The sequence below is a fragment of the Tympanuchus pallidicinctus genome, unplaced genomic scaffold, assembly GCF_026119805.1.
Source record: "Tympanuchus pallidicinctus isolate F22 unplaced genomic scaffold, pur_lepc_1.0 scaffold42, whole genome shotgun sequence".
NCBI classification, from domain to species: domain Eukaryota; kingdom Metazoa; phylum Chordata; class Aves; order Galliformes; family Phasianidae; genus Tympanuchus; species Tympanuchus pallidicinctus.
The window spans coordinates 1,349,150-1,357,532 of record NW_026294761.1 but is presented as its reverse complement, the minus strand read 5'-3'; the positions used below and the strand labels follow the sequence as shown (position 1 = coordinate 1,357,532).

The following is an 8,383-nucleotide window of genomic DNA, read 5'->3' as shown; positions in this document are numbered from 1 at the left end:
AGCCGGGGGTCACCGCGGTGCCGCGTCCCCGTTTGGCAGCGGAGGGATTAAAAGCGGAGCCCCGCGGGGTCGGCCGGCCGAGTCGGCTGAACGGAACGGGCGGGCGCCTTGCAGGGGAATAAAGCTCTGCAAAGCGGCCCTAAGCCCCTAAAACCCGTAAAATCCGGCGGGAATGTGGATGTGGGGCTGCGCTGCGGGGCGCCGCGGGGTTTGCGGGGCTCCCGGCTGCCCCGTCCCGGCCTCAGGGCATCGTTCGGCCGCTCAGCCGTAACCGATGGGGCCGCTCGGGGGCGGCGGGTCCCGGCAGCAGCAGCAGCCGTGCGTGGAGCGGGGCAGGACGCGCTGGGGGTGCGGGATGCTGCGTGTCGGGCCATAGAAGTGCCGCGTGTCGAGCCGTGGCGGTGCTGCGTGGGGTCACAGGGGATGCTGTGCGGGGGGGCCGTGCGGACGCTGCGCCCCATGGGTGCAGAGCTGCGTGCCGTCATTGCGGGGTGCCGCGGGGTGGGGGTGCAGGGGGTCACCCCAGTAACGCCCCGCGGCTGCGGTGCCGTAACTTTGCCTCAGCGAACCTCTGCGCAGCGCTCCGTGTGAGCAGCCCCGGAGCCGCTCCGTGTCCCGAGACGCGGGACCCCCACCGGGCACCGCTCTGCTTTGGGACCCCCTCGATGCGGAGCGTTTGGCCGGGCGCGGCGCGGCGCCGTTGGGGCAGAGCGCTTTTCCTGCTGAATCCCAAATCCGTCGCAGCCCCGCAGCGCTGCGCTCCGGTCGAGCCGCGGCGTTCGTGAAAGGAGCGGAGAGGGCAAAGGATCGCGGCGTGACGGCGGGGCGGGGAGCGCCGGGCTGCCGCCAGAATCGGGGTCAAAGGAAAACCCGTTGGAAGTGCCGGCCGTGTGGGTGTGGGACGGGCCGCCCGTGGCACTGAGGGCCCCGCACCCACCCCGCACCCACCCCGCACCCATCCCCGCGCGGCGCCGGCGGAGCGTTGGGGCCGGCATCGCTCCCAGCGGGGCTCTTCTCTCCCTCAGGGCCTCTGGAGCTGCAGCCCCACCACAGCCGCGTCCTGCTGCTCGGCACGGTGAGCCTAACCCTACCCTACCCCTAACCCTAATCCTGCTGCTGGGGGGAGCGCTGTGTCCATCTGTCCCCACGTCCAGCTGTCCCCATGTCTGTCTGTCCGTCCTCCCGGACCGGGCGCTCAGTGCAGCCCCCTCTGCCGTACCCAGGGCTGGGGTCTCAGCTGCGCATCGCTGCCGCCTCCCGATGCCGGACGGCCGCTCTGTGCTCCTCGGGCACCGGGACGGCAGACGGGAGCTCCTACAGCACGGCGCGGCAGCTCACAGCGCGTTCGTCCCCCCGCAGCTCACAGCGCGTTCGTCCCCCCGCAGCTCGCACCATGCCCAGCCCCGCCGCGCTGCCGCTGCTGCTGCTGCTGTCCCTGCGCTGGGTGCCGGCGGGCGGCGACGCGCTGCTCCCCCCGCTGTCGGCCGCGTCGTTCCTGCAGGATCTCCTGCGGCGCTACGGGGAGGGCGAAGCGCTGAGCCTGGAGCAGCTGAAGGCGCTGCTCAACCGCCTGGACGTGGGAGTGGGGCGCGGCAACGGCTCGCAGCCCCGCGCCAACGTGTCCCAGGTAAGCCGAGCTCCCCCCGCGCCGGGCGCCGCCCCGCCGCCTCGCCTTCACGCCTCGTCCTCCGCGTCCCCCCGCAGTGCTTCAGCTCGGCCGAGCTGTTCGCCGCGCACAACCTGAGCGAGGGCTCCGTGCTGGGCGCCGCGGAGCTGCGCGCCTTCTGCCCCGCCGTCCTGCAGCAGCTCGAGTCGGCGGCGTGCGCTGCCGAGAACCTGGAGAACGAGGAGAACGAGCAGACGGAGGAGAGCAGACCCAGCTCGGCTGAAGGTGGGGCCCGGGGGTCCCTTCCGGGGTCGCGTCCTCCCGCCCCGCTCCTCGGCGCGGCGCCGCTCCGCGCTCGGCTTTCGGTGCGCGTTGGAGCCGCAGCGCGGCGCTGGGATGGAGCTGCCGTGAGGCCCGCGGGCGGACGGGGGTCTCTGGGCGGACGGCGGCGCTGCTGGGATCGGCCCCCATCCCCGGCTGCCCCGTGCGGCTCCTGAGCTCCCGCGTCCCGCTGGTGCCCGAAGCCCCGGCTGAGCGCTGCTCGTTGCCGCTCCGCTGGCTCGGGAAATCTCTTCCCCGGCAGCCCGGAGCTGGGCCGGGTGGATCCGTCCCTAAAACGGCCGAGCTGTGGCGCTCAGACGCGGGGAGCGACGCCCCGGAGCCTCGCCCTTCTCCCCCCCAGCCCTGGTAATGCCCGCCCCTCGTTTCTTCTCGTTCCGCAGCGTGGGGCTTTGGTTTTCTCAGTGTGTCCATGATAAACGTGGCCTCGCTGCTCGGCCTCCTCATCGTCCCCTGCACCCAGAAGGCCTTTTTCAGCCGCGTCCTCACGTTTTTCATCGCGCTGTCCATCGGCACGCTGCTCTCTAACGCGCTCTTCCAGCTCATCCCAGAGGTGCGGTCGAACGTCTCCGCCTCTCTCCTGTCCGAGGGCGGCTCTGCTCTCCGGGTCTCCTCTGCCCCCCCCCCCCCCAATCCACGCCATCCCCGCGCCCTGAGCCGATGGCGCAGCGGGGCTCCGCGGGCTTCCTCCGACCCTCCGAGCTCCGGGGCCGCGCCGAGTGCCGTGCAGAGGAGGTTCGGGGCCGTGGAAGCGGGGCGGCAGCATCGCCCCGAGCCTCGCCGACCCCTCGCTGTCCTTCCCGCTGCTTTACGGTGGCTTTTTGCTGGCACCAGGTTTCCCGGTGCTCGGACGGATCTGAGCGACGCATCGCGAAGTTAATTGGGCTGTAATTGCAGCGGCTCGGTTCTGGAGTTGGGCTCGGATCGGGCTCCTCCAAACGCACGCGTCGTGGCGCAGCCCCCCGTGCTGCGTTACAGCAGCGCTGCCGGCAGCCGCCCCTCGGCCCGGCGCCGCTCAGGACGCGCTCTGCACAGCCGCAGCCCCACAGCCGGGCCGTTGCGGAGCAGCGCATGGCGCCCCGCACGCCACGAGGCTTTCGGCGCTCCTTTCCAACTCCACAACCGACCGCGGGACGCAGCGCCGCGCTCTCTGCTGCCCGGGGGGCCCGGGGCTGAGGACGGAGCTGCGCGGGGCGGTTGGAGCGGCGGCCCTGCGGGGCTCGGGCCCGAAGCGCCGGGCGTCGCGCCGCCGTCCTGGCCGCCCGCTCGGGGCTCCGCCTCCGGTTCCTCCCCGCGGAGCCGCTCCGGCGCTGCTCGGCCCCGGGCCGCCCCTCCTGCGCCAATGGAAGCAATCGCTAATGAATGTCTTCTTCTCTCTCTCTCCTCTCGGTGTGGATTCCTTTCTGCCCCCTCCCTCCCCCACGCTGATCTCCCTTCCCCCGTCCCGTTTCCTGGGGTGGGTTGGCACGCCGCAGTCTGGGGTTACGGGTTCCTCTGCGTCACCGTCATCTCCCTGTGCTCGCTGGTGGGAGCCAGCGTGGTGCCCTTCATGAAGAAGACATTTTACAAGCGGCTGCTCCTCTACTTCATAGCTCTGGCGATTGGAACTCTCTACTCCAACGCCCTCTTCCAGCTCATTCCCGAGGTACGGGGACGGCCTGGGCTGCGGGGACGCGGGTTGGTGGCAGGAGCTGCGCCTGCGGCCGCCGGCCCTCCTGATGCGGGGCTGCTCTCTGGGGCCGCCAGGCAGCAACCGGGGGCCCTTCGCACGGGCGGCGCTGCTGGGGGCGCTCCGGGGGTCTCGTCCGGCCGCGGCGACTCCGTGAGCGCAGCCCTGCGCGCAGGCGTCTCAGCCTGCGAACGGCATCAGTGCCCAGGGCAGGTCGGGTCGGGAGGAGCCCTGAGCCGCGGGGCAGACGGGGCGAGCTGGGAAAGCAGCAGCGGGACCCCAGGGCGAGGGCAGGGGGAGGACGCGCAGCTCCTCCCTGCTCTCACGCGTCCTTTCCGCCCTCAGGCGTTCGGCTTCAACCCTCAAGAAGATTATTACGTCTCCAAATCCGCCGTGGTGTTCGGGGGCTTCTACCTGTTCTTCTTCACGGAGAAGATCCTGAAGATGCTGCTGAAGCAGAAGGACCCGGTGAGGTCGCCGCTCGCCGCTCGCTCCCCCTGCCTTGGCTTCCATGCACAACGCTGGTGGCGCCGTTCTGTCGCGGCTCTCGCCGTTTCCGTCCGGGGCCCCGGTTGGCGTTACGGCAAAACACCGGGGTGGGAAACGGCACAGAGCCGAGGCGGCTGACGCTGTGCCTCCGTGTGCAGCACCACCACGGGCACAGCCACTACGGCGCCGAGGCTCTGCCCTCCAGGAAGGACCGGGAGGAAGGCGTCACCGAGAAGCTGCAGAACGGGGACCTGGACCGCATGATCCCGCACGTCAGCAGCGAGATGGAGTGCAAGAGCCCTGCTGGCGACGGGAAGGTCGTGGTGGGATCGCTGAGCGTCCAGGTTGGCGCCCCGTCCCGCGGGGTTCGGGCTCTCGGCGCCCGGTTCGGCCGAGCGCCCTGGGGTTGGCGGAAGTGCGGCCGCCCGGTTCCAGGTTCTGCGCACGTCGGCCCTCGGGGGCGGCGCGGATCCGCGCGGTGCTGAGCCGCGGCCCGTGGTGCTTTCAGGACCTGCAGGCCTCGCAGAGCGCCTGCTACTGGCTGAAGGAGGTGCGCTACTCCGACATCGGCACGCTGGCCTGGATGATCACCCTGAGCGACGGGCTGCACAACTTCATCGACGGCTTGGCCATCGGGGCCTCCTTCACCGTGTCGGTCTTCCAAGGCATCAGCACCTCCGTGGCCATCCTCTGCGAGGAGTTCCCGCACGAGTTGGGTATGTTGGAAGCGCGTCCTCGGCGCTGCCCTCCGCAAGGCTTCCCTGTGGTCCTCCAGGCGGTCCTCGGTCCTCCAGCATTTCCCTGCGCCTCCTGGATGCCCCGGCACTTCCCCGGTCCTTCGGGATGCCCCCGGTCTCACACAATTCCCTGGGTCTTCCACGATGCCCCCAGTCCTCCAGGATGCCCCAGCACTTCCCCAGTCCCTCGGGATGCTCCCAGTCCTCCAGGATTTCCCTGCTCCTCCATGATGCCCCAGCACTTCCCCATCCTTCGGGATGCCCCTGGTCCCACACATTTCCCCCGGTCCTCCAGGATGCCCCAGCTCCCCTCGGACACCCCGGCACTTCCCCAGTCCCTCGGGATGCCCCCAGTCCTCCACAGTTCCCCAGCCCTTCCCTGGTCTTCCCGTTGTTCCTCGGGTGGAGGAGGAAGGTGGGCTGGGATAAACACGGTGCCGGTGGGAGGGCAGGCGGTGAGGGCTGTGAACTGCCGTGAGCAGCAGCAGCACTAAAAATATCGAGGTAACGTGATGTGTGGGGGTTAAATTTAGATGGAGACACCCGAAGGAAAACAGCAGCGCCGTTGGCTCGCTGCAGGGCTGCTTTGGGGCCGGGCGGCGCAGGCAGCGCCCAGCAGTGGGGCCGGCAGCCAGCGCTCCTCTGCTCAGCTCACGTCGCAGCGCCGCCCCCAGGGAGGCTCGGAGCTCTCGGAACGCTGGGGGCGATTCGGCCTCGTGCCAACGCTGTGGCAGAGCCGCGGCCCCCTCCTCATCCTCCCGTCCTTCTCCGCGCAGGGGATTTTGTCATCCTGCTGAATGCTGGCATGACCATCCGCCAGGCGCTCTTCTTCAACTTCATCTCGGCCTGCTGCTGCTACGTGGGGTTGGCCTTCGGCATCGTGGCCGGCAGCCACTTCTCTGCCAACTGGATCTTCGCCCTGGCCGGGGGGATGTTCCTGTACATCGCGCTGGCCGACATGGTGCGTGCCGGGCCGCGCTGGGCGCAGGGGCTGCGCTGCTGTCGGGCCGAGCCGCTCAGCGCCCCCCTCTGTGCCCTCAGTTCCCCGAGATGAACGAGGTGAGCCGGGAGGACGAGCAGAACGGCAGCGCGCTCGTCACCTTCGCCATCCAGAACGCGGGGCTGCTGACGGGCTTCAGCATCATGGTGCTGCTCACCATGTACTCGGGGCAGATCCGCATCGGGTAGGCCGGCCCACGGCGGAGCCCTGCGCCAGTTTTCCCTTTATTTTGGGGGGGGGGGTTGGGGGGAGTTTTTTCTTTCCTTTTCCTGCTGCAAACATCCGTCGGTGGCCGTGCAGGCGCTGGCGTCACGGAACGCTACAGAAGAGGCTTTGCTTCCAAAGCTTTTCCACGGGCTCCCCGTTAGCGCCAGGCTGTGGCCCCCGCGCCACAGGACGGAGCCGAGCCCGGCATCTCAGCACCGCGTTCCTTCTGCCCTCGCGGCTCGGGGGAAGGACGGAGTCGGGGCGCAGAGCTGCGCCGCTGCCCGTCGGTCTGGGAGCCGCGCCACGCGGTGACGCGGGGCTGGCGCTGGACGCGAGCTGCCCGCTGCCGCTCGGAACCAACGGGCGCCCAGAGGCGGGGAACGGGCGCCCATCAGCGCTTGGAGATCCTCGGAGCGGCGCCGGGCCGAGGGCGGCCGTGGGAGCAGAGGAGCTGCGGAGGCTCCGTGAGCGCCGTTCGCCACTCGAGCCTCTTGTTGCTGCCCCCACAACCGGCCCTGGAGCTGCTCTGCTCCGTTCTGCCCGGGGCGAGGAGGAGCAGGAAGGGGGCTGTTCTATGGCTGCGGGTGGCGGCGCTCGCAGCGGAGGAGACCAAAGCACGGCGCGCACGGCCGGAGCTGCAGTGCGATGCAAAGTGCTGCTGCTGCGAGCAAAACGAAGCCGCTGCTCTGGGAGCAAGGAGGGCAGAGCGCAGAGCAGGGCAGCGAGCCGCAGCCCGCAGCGCGCAGTGCGAGCAAACAGCGGGGAGCAGAGGCCGCTTTTAAACGCTGCTGCTGAGGCGCAGAGGTGCTGGGGGAGGAGGGGCGCCTTGGTGGTTTTTTTTTTGTTGTTTTTTTTTCCTAAAAAAAACCCAGAGAAAGGAAAGAGACCGCGGACCTCCGCGGGTTGCGCACTGCCGGCCCCTGGAGGAGCCACGGTGGCGCTGGAGGCGCAGCGCAGCGCTGCCTCCGCGCTCCCGGGCTGAATCGGCCCGTTATCACATTGATGGCGCTGCCCGCCCCTGCGATGCCTCGCGCCCCTTCCTCCCCCACACCTCGACCCCCGCCGGCAGCGGGGCTTCGTGGACGTGGAGCCCCCCGTGGGAACTGGGACGGAAATGGAACTTGAGGTGCTTTGTGCTGAGCGCCTCCGCTGCTCCCCGCCCGTGTGACGGAGCGCTGCGCGTTCAGCCGCTGCGGGTCGGAGCCGAGGCTCTCCAAAATCTTCCACCCGTGTCGGAAGGAACGGGGGCACCGCGGTTCCGCTTCACCTCCCAGCTGCTCACCCTGAGAGCAGCGGCACGGCGCCGTCCTGCAGCGCCGCTGTGCTTCCAGCAGCTCGGGGAGCCGCTGCCTTGTCCCACGGGCGGCCAGCAGGTCGAACAGCAGAGCTGGAGCCGGGAGCCTTGGCGGCGGCCCTGGCCCGCGTGGCACCTTCGCAGGATGGGCGCCGGGTGGAAAGTCAGCAGCGACGCAGCTGGGAGGGAGGAAAAGCTCCGTGCCCCCGCAGCCTCAGCGAGGCGGTGTGCAAAAACTCCTCGGAGGGATGGGGTCTGCCTGCCCCCTCAAGGCAGCGTTTGGAAAGCGCTGTGCTGCTGCTGCTGGGGCTGAGGGCAGCGCCGGAACCCCGGGGCTGAGCGGGGCCAAGGAAAAGCCTTCGTGCTGGAGGCGAGCAGGGAAAACCTTTGGGCTGCGCCCGAGCACCGCAGCGCTGGGGGTCCCCTGCGTCCCACGGAGCTGAGAACCAACTCTGCAGTGGGGACGGAGAGTCCGCGTCCTCATCTCGTGTTGAATCCCGTGTTTTGCCCGTTGGCTCGAGACGTCTGCAGCCCATCCGCGCAGCCCTGGAGGAAGGAGCTCCTTGCAGAGGGCAGCCCCCCGTCCCGAAGGGATGCTCCTGGTTTCTGGGTGTTCTGGGGGGGAGGAGACGCCCCCCTCAGCCGAGGGCCGGTGGGAGGAGCTGCAGCCTTTGGACGGCACTGACTTTGGATTTGTCCCGTCGTTTCGGCGCCCAGCAGCAGCTCAGGCCCCATCTCAGTATTTTATAACTCAGGTGTTGTCGAAAACCAGGAGCGTAACGCGGTGCTGCGCGAGCTGCAAAGTCCTTTGTACGGCTCCACCAATAAACGATGTTCCGTAACGACGGGACGGCGGCGCTCACAGCTCCCGTTTCTCCCAGGGGCCGGGGCTGCGTCCCCTCCCCGCCCCCCGCTGCTGGGCCGCCTTCAAGTCGAACAAACTCCTTTTTCTGCCTCCTTTCGTTGCGTTGCCCTCGGCATCTCGCGATGCTCGGCGCTGCGCTCCTCTCCCCGGACTCGTGCCGTCGCCCCCCTGCATGGA

General features: G+C 69.5%; 1 protein-coding gene across 3 annotated transcripts; it reads left to right on the top strand.

Moving 5' to 3' along the window:
• Window positions 1-983: 983 nt before the first annotated feature.
• On the top strand, window positions 984-6,167 carry SLC39A14 (solute carrier family 39 member 14). Of its 3 annotated transcripts, none has more exons than XM_052702001.1 (9): window positions 984-1,075; window positions 1,360-1,627; window positions 1,705-1,891; window positions 3,421-3,590; window positions 3,960-4,082; window positions 4,262-4,447; window positions 4,612-4,819; window positions 5,617-5,801; window positions 5,882-6,167. In XM_052702001.1, exons 2-9 carry the CDS (start codon window positions 1,394-1,396, stop codon window positions 6,026-6,028), a joined length of 1,440 nt encoding a protein of 479 aa, XP_052557961.1. In that variant the 5' UTR covers window positions 984-1,075; window positions 1,360-1,393; the 3' UTR covers window positions 6,029-6,167. The 3 variants fall into 3 exon arrangements, with proteins under 3 accessions (XP_052557961.1, XP_052557960.1, XP_052557962.1); XM_052702000.1 differs by lacking the exon at window positions 3,421-3,590 and adding an exon at window positions 2,329-2,498; XM_052702002.1 differs by lacking the exon at window positions 3,421-3,590 and adding an exon at window positions 2,329-2,498 and having other exon boundaries at window positions 990-1,075; window positions 1,386-1,627.
• Window positions 6,168-8,383: the final 2,216 nt, after the last annotated feature.

Excerpts from the sequence above, each read along its gene's own strand:
- SLC39A14 (XM_052702001.1), top strand. The coding sequence starts at position 1,394 with ATGCCCAGCCCCGCCGCGCTGCCGCTGCTGCTGCTGCTGTCCCTGCGC. Across the intron at positions 4,083-4,261 it reads TGCTGAAGCAGAAGGACCCG|CACCACCACGGGCACAGCCA; the intron begins GTGAGGTCGCCG and ends CTCCGTGTGCAG. Across the intron at positions 4,448-4,611 it reads TGGGATCGCTGAGCGTCCAG|GACCTGCAGGCCTCGCAGAG; the intron begins GTTGGCGCCCCG and ends TGGTGCTTTCAG.